The following is a 14,477-nucleotide window of genomic DNA, read 5'->3' on the forward strand; positions in this document are numbered from 1 at the left end:
TTATTATTTATTTAGATTTTTCAGTTTTATCAAGCAATTCATGCGTACACTTTCACCACTTTAAAAATATTCAGTGCCAAATGATGAGTAAGTGAAAGAAAAACAGCAGTACATGGACCCACCTTTCCTCTCTTCACAATTTCGTTACTTAAAACCAAGTAACTTTCATCTTTTTTTAGCTGTTTCTCTTGGTATTTATTTCTATGTGTCTAAACAACATGCATATCTTGATATTTTTTTCTTTTTGTGCTATTTCTTAGCATATTTAGAGATCATACTGACTCCGAATACATGTGGATTACTCTCTCTCACACCACTAATCCCCACCTCCTGGCCTCCACCCCAAAACACATGTTCTCCACCCCAAAACACATTAATTTTTTGATAAATCAATTATCAGTTACAGCATGATCACGATGAAACATCACCACGGTAAGTTATATTTTACATTCTCCCATTTACTGACAACCCCTCAAAAATAGTTACCATTTTCCAAATACTCAAATGCCAATACGCCTTTTTGTCTGAAGAATAATATTCCTAGAAACACCCTTGCCAGAACCCTCTACCTCCCTGCCCCAACTGGACTAGCAGCTCACAGGTCGGAACTTAGCAGTAATCATGGTGCTGTCCAGGCTCATCCTGCGCCGTGGGGTGGGGTGGGGTGGGGTGACCGCAAGGCCCACCACCTCCATCCTGTGTCTTCCTAGAGCACATCCTGCAGTGGCTTCCTGACAAAGCACTCACAAAAGACATTTTGAATCCCTGTAGTCTGAAAATGATTCATCCTCACTTCTTACTTCACTACATGTTACACTGTGTGAACTCAGTTAACTAAGAGTTCTAAGTTGTTGATCATTTTCCCCCAGGAATGAAGACACATGATTTTCAGTTTGCAATATTGTTGCTGCAACCTTCAAAGTCACTGGTTCTTGATCCATTGAACATGAATTAGTTCTTAATATTCACTTTATTCATGTGTTCAACAATTTCATAAGACATTCCTTGGCATCATCTATTGCATTGACAAGCCCTTCCATGTGGAAATTTATGTTTTCCCATTGTAAGGAAGTTCTCTCATAATTCATTTTTATGTTTTCCCCCTTCTACAATTTTTAACTTTCATTCCTATTTTCCAACTCTTTTGTCTTTTTGTTCTGCTTTCTGGAAATTTCCTCAAGTTCTTCTACTAAACTTTTCATTTTGATTCTTTGGGCTCATCTCTGTTCTTAATATTGGAGGATTTCCCTAAATACCTAGTAATCACTGACTGACATTTTTATATCAGGCGGAGCTAAAAAATCTGATGAGTCAGGGCCTCCCCGGTGGCGCAGTGGTTGAGCGTTGGGTTGCGAAGCTGCCCACAGCCTCTGCGGCGCCGGTTCGATCCCCGGCTGCTCCCCGGCCACCAGAGGAGGGTCCCGCATGGCGCGCAGACCTCTCCTGCCGCCCGCTGCTCCCCTCAGCAGTGTACTTCGTCAATCTGCCTGCTCTGCTCCCCCGCTCTGGCTCTGGTGAATTCTCTCACCCTCCTGCGCTTCTGACTGTGCCCAGTGCTTGTATAAATACATAAATCTTAAAAGAAAAAATCTGATGGGTCAGCATTACTTCAAGTTGTAAAACCAAGAGAAATATGTACACATTTCACTAATGTACACAAAATGTTAGTAGCGGTCATTCATAAGCGCCTCAAACTGAAAACTACTTAACAATGATTAGAAATCGCCCCTCAAGAGCAGAATGGATAAACTGTTGTGCCACCGTATGAAATAAACTATAATTGCCCAATAACCTAAATGTTGTTCGGCAATGTTGAGCAAAAGAAATTAGACTCAGGGTATTTTCATGTACTTTCATTTGTCTAAGTTCAAGAAAGACAAAAGGAACCCACAGTGGCAGGCAGGACACCGGCGGCCTCTGCTGGCATGGCCTGCTAGGTTCCAGTTCTTGTGACGTTTAGTTGGTGAAAATTCTTCAATTTCTAAGCATGGCTTTGTTAATTCATAATTTCTCGTGTTCATGTCTGTTGATATGAATATGTACCTTCCTATTTACTTCAATAAAAACTTTTAGTCTTAGTGGCAGCTCTGTACATGCACGTGTAGCTTAGAGGTTTGGGGCTTTAGTAGAATCATCAAGCAAAAGGCTCGAGCCTCTTTTTTCTGTGGTCAGCCAAGGTTCTTCAAAGGAATTACCCAGTATTCTCCTTGGACAGGGTCAGGGAGGCCAAAGATTTCTGCAGTGGAAGTTTTGAGATTTAGACCATGGAGCTTACAATCTGGCTTCCGTGTCAGGATGCACCGGCCCCAGAGCCTCCCCGCTGAATCTTCTCAGAAGAAACATGGCCAGTCGCCTGCCACAAGCACGGCTGTCTGTATCAGGGTTTGAAGAGAAGACCCAGGGGCCCAACCTCTCTGTTCATTTACCCACAGCTTATTTGGAAGCCCGGCGCTCACCCCAGTCGTGCACAGAACTGGTGTGTTCAGGTCCTAAACCTCCCCGGGAAGGTGTGCAGGGCAAACTGGCCACATCTTTGAGACATTCGCCTCTTCTCTCCTCGCCCTCCTCCACTGTCACCTTCCATAAATACGCTGATCACTCATCAGTGAGCTCAGCTTCCTCAGCCTCACCCCTCACTCCAGGGATATATCCACTTCCTAAAATCCCTGTGTTCCTTTAATATAACTTTAGTGGTGACTCAGAAGGGAGAGAATCAAGTGTGTGTGGTCGAGCTACATCAATCTACCACATTTAGCCAGAAACCTAGTCATGAACTTTTTTCAGAGAATGAGGAAAGAATTCTTTCAGGGGCTTTGTCTTCTACCATTTAATTTGTGATATTAGCTTAATTTTCTCTTAGAGGGCCAGGGCATGGACTTTTACAGAGCACTTGTTGTAGCTCTACATTTCTGATGCTTCTTTAACTGTTATAATTCCAAAGGGGTGACATTAACACATTTTTATTCCTATGTAGACCAAAAAAAAAAAAGATTTATTTATTTATTTATGCAAGCACTGGGCACAGTCAGAAGCGCGGGAGGGTGAGAGAATCCACCAGAGCCAGAGCGGGGAGCAGAGCAGGCAGAAGGACCGAAGTACACTGCTGAGGGGAGCAGCGGGCAGCAGGAGAGGTCTGTCGCGCCATGTGGGACCCTCCTCCGGTGGCCGGGGAGCAGCCGGGGAGCGAACCAGCGCTGCAGAGGCTGCGGGCAGCTTCGCCACCCAGCGCTCAACCGCTGCGCCACTGGGGAGGCCCTGTAGACAATAATTTTTATAGGAAAAACAGGAAAATTGCCGTATATTATGAATTGAAAGTGAATTTATGGATGATCTTTTGTGTTTCAAACTCCAGGTTTGCCTAACAATTTTGTTTCATTACTATTAATAAAACTTATAAAAGATGAATTTTAGCTTTATGAGCAATCAACATTCTACCTACTAACTCCTGATCCAGTTTTTAAAATTCAATATTTATTAAAATTAAAGGTTACAATAATTTGTTATTTCCATATTTTAAACATGGGGCCAGTATTGATCTTTAGTTCTGTTTAGCTAAATAGATGCAGGCGAAACCCAAGTTTCTAGCCAATTCAACTACAAATTAATTTTTTTAAAGATTTTTTAAAATTTATTTATTTATACAAGCACTGGGTACAGTCAGAAGCGTGGGAGGGTGAGAGAATTCACCAGAGCCAGAGCGGGGAACAGAACAGGCAGACGGACGAGATACACTGCTGAGGGGAGTGGAGCAGCAGGTGGCAGGAGAGGTCTGCGTGCCATGTGGGACCCTCACAGGAGGCAGGGGATCGAACCGGCACTGCAGAGGTTGCAGGCAGCTTTGCAGCCCAGGCCTCAACCACTGCGCCACCAGGGGAGCCCCTACAAGTTAAATTTTATAGAAAAATGTTCTAGAACCCTAAACATTAAAACCCTAAACATAAAATCAAATCTAAGGAGTCAAATTTTGAAAATTAGGTGTTTTAGGGAAAAAATACCTTTTGAAAAAATATGTACACTAGTTTTTAAAATACGTAATAGTTGAATAACAATTATCTTGTGCCATATTCAAAATAAGTATTTTTAAAATTAAGTATCACCCAATTGCATTCAAACAGACATAGGCCCTCTGGACATTTGCATCAATATTGTTCCAAACTTAAAGTGCCTTAATTTTAGAGCTAAAATAACTTTTGAATTGCTTTCTAGACACATCACCTATAATGATACAGAATTAGAACTTACATTAACTAGACATAAATGCCGAACTATGAAAACCTCCCTTAGCAAAGCAACACTTTCATTCATTTACTCAGTAAATATTCAACATGTGTCCTCTGTATGCCAGATATTCTACTCGACCAAGTACACAGCAATAATTATGTTAAACATGGTTCTATCTTCACAGGTTGTACAATATAGACAGGAAGACAGATAATAAAGCCAAATATATAATACATAAGAAAAGGCCCCCTGAACTCCATCATTTTTTCTAAGAGGACAGAGTCATAATAATTTTATGATCATTGTTCTTGAGAGATGAGAAAGTCCTATATACTTCTGTAGTTTGTGCTGAGCAAGATTAAAAAATACACACCCTGCTCCCATTTAGGGTCCTTCTGCTTTATGGAGACATTCTATACACACTGTGTAGCAGGCACATCCTAATCTATGTAGAAGAACTTCAGTTTACAATCAAACTAGATTGCCTGCCCCTACAAGGCTGCACAGGATTAAACCCTGAGAGCTGTGAGAGAATCCTATTATTGGCCAGTCTCTACCCGCACAGCCTGGCGAAACATTATAGTAGAGAATCAGGTACCCTGCACCAGTAACTCCAGTAGTGTTCTGGAAATTCTCTGCAGAGCCCCAGCTGCAGGCTGTCCTTGGCCCTCTATATTATTTGCCCCCAACAAAACTGCTGTATCTTCAAAGCTCAAAACCACCAGGCAAATGAAGCTTCTACTTTTAGGCACAAAAGCACTGGAGTATTACCGCAATGATGCTTCACTCTGTATTTTAAAATAGAATAAAAGACAAGTGAAACACTGTAACACCTTGTAGTGGCGGGAAGGGCACAGAGCAGGTTCTCCATGATTGGAACAGACGGGAAAAGGAGTAGAGTCCTGAAGCCCTGAGTGGTTTTTCAGGCTTTTATTGGGATTTACCAGGTACACAGCTGGCAAGGGGTGCCAGGGGACTGGGAGGTTGGCAGGCCTCCCAGCCCCCAGCAAGTCTTCACTCTACCTGGGCTCTCCGGTGTTTTCTGGTGGCGTTGTTCTCTGCTGCTCTCATGGTTCTACTAGCGTCCCCGTGACGCCGCCCTTATAAGCCCAGTCTTAGCCCAGGTATACCCATTTACACATGCCCACACCCTACTGCAGGTGCCCACCATCAGGCATGCATTCAGGACCACAGGGTTCTGTCATCAATCCTAATGGCGGGAGGGCAATAAAGCCTGATACTTTTTTACTTACCCTACACACACCAACCTCTCCCTCTCTCTCTGTGTGTACTAAAATTTCCCTTTTATTGCTACTAAAAGAATCAAACCACTACACAGTCTGGCACAAAGAGGTAAGTCATCCCTGATTTCAGGCAGATGATGAACAACAAACATAAGGCAAGTATAACACTATAAGCCCGTGTCAGGGGAATCTAATTTGGATATAAGAAATCAAAGACAGATTTCCAAAGATAATGTCCAAGCTGAGACCTGAAGGATGTATGAGGATTTTCAAAGATGGACATTCAGTGTAGGAAAGAGGGAACTCAAGAAAAGCTTATGAAAAGACTCAGAAACAAGTGACAGAATGATGAAAACTAGAGAGAATTCAAGATGGCCTGCAGCAGAGTAGGAGTGACTAGAGGTTGAAGTATGAGCAAAAAAGAAAATGGAGATGTGTACACAGAAGCCCGAATGTGTGGAGCATGACTGTGCTAGGAGTGTGAATTACTGTAAGGATGTTAGGGAGTCAGAGAATAGTTTTAAATAGAAAAAAAAAAACCAATCAGATTTGTGTTAAAATAACAAGCTGGCTTCAGTGATGAGGGGTGAGGGGATACAGGAGGCAGGAAGTTTAAATAGATGCAGGTGAATCCTACTGCAATAATCTAATCGGGGTGAACAAGCTTCACCTGAAAAGGTGGTATTTTCGGCATTGTGGGTTATGCCCTGCTAGTGGCAACTATTCAACTCAGCTGCTGTCATACTAAAGCACAAAGACTGGATAGTAAATATGTAAAACAAGCAGCCTGCTTTGCTGCAGGGCATTTGGCTATAGACAGTAGTTTTTCAGCCAGATGGGAATAGAAAGTAGGTCAGAACAGGTAATTAGAAGCATTAACTGGGGAAAGTATTCATCCTCAAAAGATATTAGAAGGTAGAATCCAGAAGTGTTGGTAATTGAAAATGTGAGATCACTGAGAAGAAGGCGGCAAAGAAGAATTCAAAGCCCAACTTGAGCACACTAGCTACTCACTCAAGAGGAAAGCAAGAGAAGGGACAGAGTGGGGCAGGGGAGGGGAAGTTACACTCCCCAAACTGGAAGTCTGTGGCGTGGGGAAGAGCTCTCCTTCCATGGGAAGACACTGCAGGTCACATGACAACAGGCAAAGACTTAATATTCTTACAGGTAGGGGAGTGAAAGTAATAAATACTAATCTATCCGACTCCAAAGCTCATGCCTAAATATTGATGATATCTGTTGTTACTGCTGCTGGTATGAATAAAATGTATGGGCATATCCAAAGTCTGTATCAGCAAATACCTCTGTATCTAGAATCCATCCATCTCAAATACTACATTTTATATATATATAATATACAGATATATAGATATCTCTATATATAATTACTCGGGTAACCTCACTACAACTTTCTTGAGGGGAAACTTTTAAATCTTTATTAAAATACTCCTCATATTGCAAGGCTAGCAATAAAACAACTTTCCAGCCTCACCCTTCCTTACCCTTGATTCCTACTTCCCAGCTATTTCTTTTCTCATTTCTAAATCAGATGCATACAGTGCTTTTTTCCACTTTAAATGTTATTCATTCATTTCTTAATGTTGAAGGAGATAGCCTTCTTACTCAGATTTTCTGCACCTCAGTTCCATCCTGTAAAATGGGAATGATAATCCATCTACCTCATAAAATTGCCATAAAGATCAAGGCTGAGTGTGTGAGGTACTTAAACTAACGCAAGACACATACTACATGCTAAGTGTAAAGCCTATTCTTACTACACCACCAAACACACACACACTCTCTCCTGATCTACAGTTCTCCCCACCACTACAGCGTCATCCCTGTAGTTAAATCAGTTTGATGTTTAGAATGCTATGATTTCATAAATTATTCCCAGTTATGGGCCTCCCGGGTGGTGCAAGGAGTTAAGCACCGCATTATGAAGCAATCCAGAGCTTCTACAGCACAAGTTCGATTCCTGGCTGGCCAGGGAGCAACCCACATGGCACAGCAGACCTCTCCTGACTGCTCCCTTTAGCAGTGTATTTCAGTCAGTCTGCCTCTTCTGTTCCCCCCCTTCCCAGCCCCGCATCGCTGGCCTGTACCCCAGCTCTTGTATGCAAAAATAAATCTTTTAAAAAAAAAATTATTCCCAGTTAAATCAAGTAGTAAACAATGACTGTATTTCCTTTCTTAGAAATTTTGTTTGCCCTAGAATTTTAATTGCCTCACTTTTTCATTCACTTAATTTTCTACATATTACTAATTCACCTTGAAACTTCCCGTAAAGGTTACAAGTCTGCTCCCAATGTGTTCAAACAAGACAGATATCAATTTTTCCCTCCCTTGAAGATAGCTACATGATTTCATGTTTTCAAGCTCCACTCTGGCCCTGTTGTTTTCTAGGTTTGACATAAACTATCATCCTGGGACTTCTCTTAATTATGCTAGAATTCCCTTGACCTGTCATATGGTTCTAATTACCTTATTTACAAAGACAACTAAAACCAACATCACTTTCAAGTCACAAGGGTTTAGGTTTCCACTGAAATGTTTTCATCCTTTGTAATAGGATCTAGGGCTATACACATACATATATCAGGGATATTACAGATTCTAACTACTCATGGCAGTATTTGCTAATGGTTACTTTTCTTTCAGTTTACACAGTGACCTCTGTACTTTTTTTTATTTTTTTTTTATTTTTTTTTTTTATAGAGGCATGTTTATTTCTTTATTTGTTTTGTTTGTTTGTTCTGTTTACACATGCACTGGGTACAGTCAGAAGCGCGGGAGGGTGAGAGAATTCACCAGAGCCAGAGCGGGGAGCAGAGCAGGCAGAAGGACCGAAGTACACTGCTGAGGGGAGCAGCGGGCGGCAGAAGAGGTCTGCGCGCCATGCAGGACCCTCCTCCGGTGGCCGGGGAGCAGCCAGGGATTGAACGGGCGCCGCAGAGGCCGCGGGCAGCTTCGCAACCCAGCGCTCAACCGCTGTGCCACCGGGGAGGCCCGACCTCTGTACTTTTTAAAGAAACCCCAAACTATTTTCCATTTCCACCAGCAGTGTATAAGAGCTCTAGTTTCTACATGTCCTTGCAAACACTTGGTGAGGTCAGTCTTTTTAATTTTAGCCATTCTAAACATGTACGATGGTATCTCACAGTGCTTTTGATTAGTGCCTCCCAAATGGCTAATAATGTGGAGCACCTTTTCAGCTATCACTCAGCCATTCATTCATCTTCTTTCTGAAAATGCCTATTCAAATCTTTTCCCCAATTTTAAATTGCGGTGTTTTGGGTTTGGGTTTAGTTTTTTGTTTTTTTTTTTTTTTTGTCTTCTAATATAGTAGTTCATTATATAGTAGTTCATTATATCTAATATAGTAGTTCATTATATATTTTAGCTACAGATACAGGTTACGTACATGATTTGAAAATACTTTTCTCCCAGTCTATAGCTTGTTTTTTATTTTTTTAATTTATTTTTATTTATTTATGCATACAAGAGCTGGGGTGCAGGCCAGAGGTGCAGGGAGTGAAAGAATTCACCAGAGACAGGGTGGGGAGCAGAACAAGCGGATCTATTGAAATACACTGCTGAGGGGAGCAGCAGGCGGGATAGGAGAGGTCTGCTGCGCCATGTGGGTCAGCTCCCTGATCAGGATCAGACTGAACTCATGCTGCAGTGGCTGGCTACAGCTTGACAGCACTGATACCTCAAACCCTGCACTACCAGGGTGGCCCGTTTTTTCATTTTCAATGGGATATTTTAAAGAAATGTTAATTTTGATGAAGCCCAATTTACTGATTTCTTTTACAGTTGTTTCTAAGAAATCTTTACCTAACCCAAGATCACAAAGATCTTAAATGTTTTCTTCAAAAAAAAATCTAGACTTTCAGTTCTTACACAAGTCTAGGGTCTATTTGAAGTGATGTCTGTGTGGATTTCATGTGGATAAGCATGTGGATAAGCGACTGTTGCAGCACCATTTGTTGGTATGACCATCATTTCATTGTGGAACTGCTTTGGCATCGTTGTCAAAAGCCAATTTATCAAAACTGGAAGTATTTATTTTTAGATTTTCTAATCTGTCCCACTGGTCAAGTACTCAAGCCAGTGCTTCACTATCTGGGTTACTGGAGCTTTACAGCAAATTCTGAGATCCAGCAATGTAAGTCCTCTAACTGTTCTTCCTTTCAATTTGAAAGGACCTGATCAGGTCCTCTGTATTTCATGTCAATTTCAGAATCAGTTTATTTTTATTTCTCACCCTGCTGGATTTTCATAGACACTATATTAAATCTATAAACACATCTGGAGAGAACTGCCATCCTAATGACATTAAGTTTTTTTTTTTTTAAAGAAACCATTTTATTTCCTCCCCCAGGACTTCATTTTTTTTTAATTAATTTATTTATTATTTATACAAGCACTGGGTACACTCAGAAGTGCGGGAGGGTGAGAGAATTCACCAGAGCCAGAGCGGGGAGCAGAGCAGGCAGAAGGACCGAAGCACACCGCTGAGGGGAGCAGCGGGCGGCAGGAGAGGTCCGCGCCGCCATGTGGGACCCTCACCCAGTGGCCGGGATCGAATTGGCACTGCAGAGGCCGCAGGCAGCTTCACAACCCAGTGCTCAACCACCGCGCCATAGGGGAGGCCCCCTAACGACATTAAGTCTTAAAGACCATGAACATGAAATGTTATTCCCTTTTTTTATATCTTCAATTTCTCTCAGCAATGTCTTATAGTTTTCAGTGTACTTTCTTATAGTTTCTGTTAAACTTACCCCTAAATATTTTATTCTTTTGATTCTATTGTATACAAGATTTTCTTAATTTTTTTTGGGGGGGGAGTGTTACTCATCACTGATACTTAGAAATACAAATGATTTTTGTATAATGATCCTTGTCTAAAAACTTGCTAAACTTACGTAAGATGCCTAAGATGCCTTAAGGTTTCTAAATACTGGATTGAACCATCATAAAGGTAGTTTTCATTTAATTTGTCATCTGTGTGCTTTTTACTTCTTTTCCATGCCTTAATACATTGGTTAGAACCTTCAGTACAATGTTAACAACTTATGGGGCAAAACAGTCTTTAGTAATTAAGTGTGATATAAACTGTAGATTTTTTTGTAAACATCCTTTGACAGGCTAAGGAGGTTTCTTTCCATTTCTAGTTTACTGTTAATGGGCATTGAATTGTTAATTTTCTGTGACTACCGAGAAGACCATGTGGTCTTATCTCCTTTGTTCTATTAATATATGTTAATTTATTTTCAAATATTAAATGCCATATTTCTAGAATAGAACCTACTCAGTCACAGCAGAAAATACGTTCTACATGTTGAATATGGTTTGCTAATATTTTGTTAAAGATTTTCACACCTATGTTCATGATGAATTTTCTTCTGATGTCTTTATCTGGCTTTGGAATCAGGGTAATACCAGTTTAATAGGATGAGTTGGGAAGTGTACTTGTTTTCTGAAGAGTTGGTGTAGGATTAGTATATTCACTCTGGACCTAATTAACTGCTAATCATTCTTCAGATTTCACTTGGGGCTTCAATTCCTCAGGGACAATTTCTCTGGCAGCCTTGATGACTGCCCATTTCCATTGTTTTAAGTGTAGTAGTTGGTAAACAAAAGCTCTCCTTAGCAAGTCACACAGTTGTAATATTACACCCATCTATGCGCAGATTTTAAAGTTAAAATAGAGGATCTGCAGCAAATCTTTAAAAAGAGAAATATTCACAGACAAGAATCTGCCAGTCTTTTCCAAGAAGATCCTGAATCCTGTAGTACAGGTATTAAAAGCAACTGAAAGATACCTTCTTTTAGCATCTCTCCTGCCCACCTGTGACTATGCAGGTGTTTCCTTTTACAAACCTCCCTTTGCAAAACGAGATGTAGCTTTCTTGCTCATTTGACAAAGCACGGTGCTGCTTCTCCTTTTCCTAATAAACCCACATTCTTTTAAAATGTAAAAACAAGTATACTTTATTTTAGGAGCAGGGATGGTATTTAGGCTATCCAGTTACATTCTGCTACTAAAGAATCTTAAGACTAATTTGTACCACCCTCCCCACATAACCCTGACTTTGGAACATTAGATTATTAATTTATAAGAAGAAATGGAAAGATTAAATAAACTCATTCTGAATCACACATAGGTTTCTGGTTGCTTGGTTAGCATAGTCTCAAGAATCTGCTCAGTTGTAAGACCAGTGCAGGAAAAGGCTTAAGAATCTGGAAAAGTTAAGACAATATACTCTAAATCAGTAACTGAAAAAGTGTTTCAGGCAACAAATGGATTTTGTTGGACTTGCTACTAAAGAGGAAGTGAGGAGGAGGAGGAGAGTGGAGGGAAGACCACACTCTGGAAGAAAAAACCAAAACCTGGGCATTTCACGTAACAATTCCTATGGCCAGATTCTCTTGAAAACTCTGAAGTTCTGGCAATACTGGGCCTGCATCACCACAAAGTAAAACTGGCCAGTGTCAAGGAGCCCTTCATAGTCCCACCTACATGGGATATTTGATCTCTAATTCATCATATACCAATCACTCCTTATTTCCCTGGTACCAGCTATATTTTACCATTCGCTATGTAATGTGTTCCTTACAAGCTTCTATGAATCAAGAATGCCATACTGGAAAGTAAGTAAGTGCAGATGTCTTAAAGAGTAAATACAGTCCACTACAATCACGCAGTAAAACAAAGCTAGAAGCAAATAAATCCATTTACCTTAATCTGAGTCTGTTCGACTGACTTTTCCCATATTTGTTGATCATAAGCTCCAATCTGAAATGAGAATCAGGGTATTTAAAATGCAAAGGAAACTTACTTAGGTCAAACCTCAAAAAAGTGGTGGAACTATGAAATATCCATACGCTATCTGGAAAATGTTTCTCAGACTCTGTTTCCTTCAAAACTCTCAAGTAGCTGGATCTAAAAGTAAATCAAAAAGCTACATCCAAAAATTTAAAATTTAATAGTACCTTAAAAGATATTTCCAACTCAGGAAAAGCAGCAGCAGGAAAACTAAAGCCGGGAAAAAGGTGACTTGTGGGGGTGGCTCAGTAACTTTGCAGGCAGTACCAATAAAAGCACAGACAAAGTTTCATGTTTAAAAACCTGCAGTTTGATCCGAAGCAAACTTGCAAAGTCTCGCTGGGGCCTTGCCTAGAAGGTGACTTGACACTCTTGCGTGAGAACCCGAGGCTGGGTTTAAAAGACAGAATGACCTGACACATCAGTTTCTCCATTTACCTGAGATGCGGTGTTGGGCTGCCCGGCAAGACCAAGCTGGGGGGTTGGGGGGGACCAACGTGATGTTCTTTGTGGGCGCTTTTAGCAGGAAACGTGCTTTACAGATAATAATAAAAACGCTGTTACCTTCTTTTGGTACCACGATATGGCATCTCTCTCACCGGAGGCCATCTGCGTCTCTAGTCAGAGAGTGGGGTTCACTGGAAAGGCAGGGAAAGCTGGGGTGAGACCGCGGCGGGTCCGCCCCCGGCTGGGGGAGCGCCCGCACCCCGCTTCCCCGCCGCTCCCGCGCCGCAGATCGGCCGCTCCGGCCGCGGCCAGGAAGGGCGGACACAAAGCCCAGGCGAGCGGTGCCGGGGGAGCCTCTGCGCGGCGGGGCGCGGGCCGGGGGGCGGGGGGCCGGGGGCGGGGGGCCGGGGGGCCGGGGGGAGGGGGAGGGGGGACCCACCCGCTCTCACCTGGCGCCCGCGGCCGGGCAGCGCGGCGGCCGGGCCCGTCCTCCTCAGTGGCCCCGGCCGGGCCGTGAGGCGACGGCCGAGGCGCCGGGCCCCGCAGGCCGCATCTTCCCCCCGAGGCCGAGACGCCGGCGGGGCCGTTACCATGGAGACCGCGGCGGCCGCCCCAGCGCGGAGGCCGCGGGCCGTTCGGCGCCACCCGGGCGGTTGAGGCCGCACGCCCGGCGCCCTCGCAGCGCGGCCGGGGCCGCCGGGCCGAGCCTGAGGGGCGGGAGCCGGCCGGGAGCGGGGACGAGGGGAGCGGCGGGCGGCCTCGGCTGGGCCGCCCGCCGCTGCGGCGACGCGGAGAGCCCGCGGCGCGGCCGCTTAGGCGGGTGCCGGGCCCAGCGCCCCCGAGGCGGCGGCTGCGGGGGGCGGGCGCCGGGCTGGCGAGGACCCGCCGCGCCGAGACTCCGCCCGCCGAGCCGGGTGCCGCGCTCCGCACGCGGCGCAGCCGGGACGCCGCTTCCTCCTTCCGGGCGCCGCGGCGGGCCCGGCCCCGCCCCCGCCCCCGGGCTCGCCCCGGCCCCCCCGCCCCCGGCCCGGCCGCCCCCGCCCCGCCCCGGCCTCCCCGTCGAGTGGCCGCCGGCCCGGGGTGTGGGTCCCGGGAGCCCCGCCGCGTCCCCCGGCCGAGAGCTGCGCCCCCAGCGCTCCCTCAGGCGCTTCCTCAGAAGCGACCTCCCCAGACGCGGGCCGGGGCCGGCCCGGGCGGGTCCCAGCCGCGTCTCCCCGGGCGCCTGCCCGGCGTCGGGACCCCCCGCCGCCCTGGGGCTCAGCGACTCCCACCCCCGCCGCCCTGGGCCCGAGGACCTCGGCTTGGGGTGCTCGGGGCTCAGGGCGGGGCAGGGCCCGGGGTCGGCGCCGCGAGGGCGGCTGAGGGTGGGCGGGGGAAAGGGATGGTCGCTCCCTGAAATGATCGAGGGCCTTTTTCTGGGGTGCAGGGGTGTTTGCTGCGAACTGGCACCTGCCGGCCGCCCTCGCCCGCTGGAACCCGAGTCCGAGCGCAGGTGCGGGACGTGCCTCACGGCGCGCTTCAGGGGCGCGCGGTGGAAGTGAACCCCACTTTAGCGGTGCGGAAATCAAGAGGACCTCCCAGGGGACGAATTTTCAGCCATTTCCCCAGGCCTGGTTTTATTTTGCATACACTGGCGAGGGCCTCCCGCTCGTAACAGCGTCTTCTTTCCCTGGAGCTAAATTATTACCCGTTTCATCGAGTTTCAATACAAATGGCCAATTTAAAAAGAA

The 14,477-nt window shown here is 45.0% G+C and overlaps 1 protein-coding gene across 6 annotated transcripts in view; it reads right to left on the reverse strand.

Annotated features, from left to right (window-relative positions):
- The window catches only part of PHTF1 (putative homeodomain transcription factor 1), a 35,648-nt gene extending 22,267 nt beyond the window's left edge, over nt 1-13,381 (reverse strand). For 3 of the 6 annotated variants that reach the window (XM_054690935.1, XM_037501006.2, XM_037501005.2), the window contains exons 1-3: nt 13,197-13,250; nt 12,865-12,938; nt 12,214-12,270 (exon numbers count right to left, since the gene is read on the reverse strand). In XM_054690935.1, the coding sequence (XP_054546910.1) occupies nt 12,214-12,270; nt 12,865-12,909 (102 nt within the window). In that variant the 5' untranslated portion in view covers nt 12,910-12,938; nt 13,197-13,250. Of the gene's footprint in view, nt 1-12,213; nt 12,271-12,738; nt 12,802-12,864; nt 12,939-13,196 lie in introns of those variants that run through there. The other 3 variants (XM_037501004.2, XM_054690934.1, XM_037501007.2) reach the window with 3 other exon arrangements.
- Nucleotides 13,382-14,477: the final 1,096 nt, after the last annotated feature.

The sequence above is a fragment of the Talpa occidentalis genome, unplaced genomic scaffold (assembly GCF_014898055.3).
Source record: "Talpa occidentalis isolate TD23 unplaced genomic scaffold, MPIMG_talOcc4v2.1 talOcc4.9, whole genome shotgun sequence".
Lineage (NCBI taxonomy): Eukaryota > Metazoa > Chordata > Mammalia > Eulipotyphla > Talpidae > Talpa > Talpa occidentalis.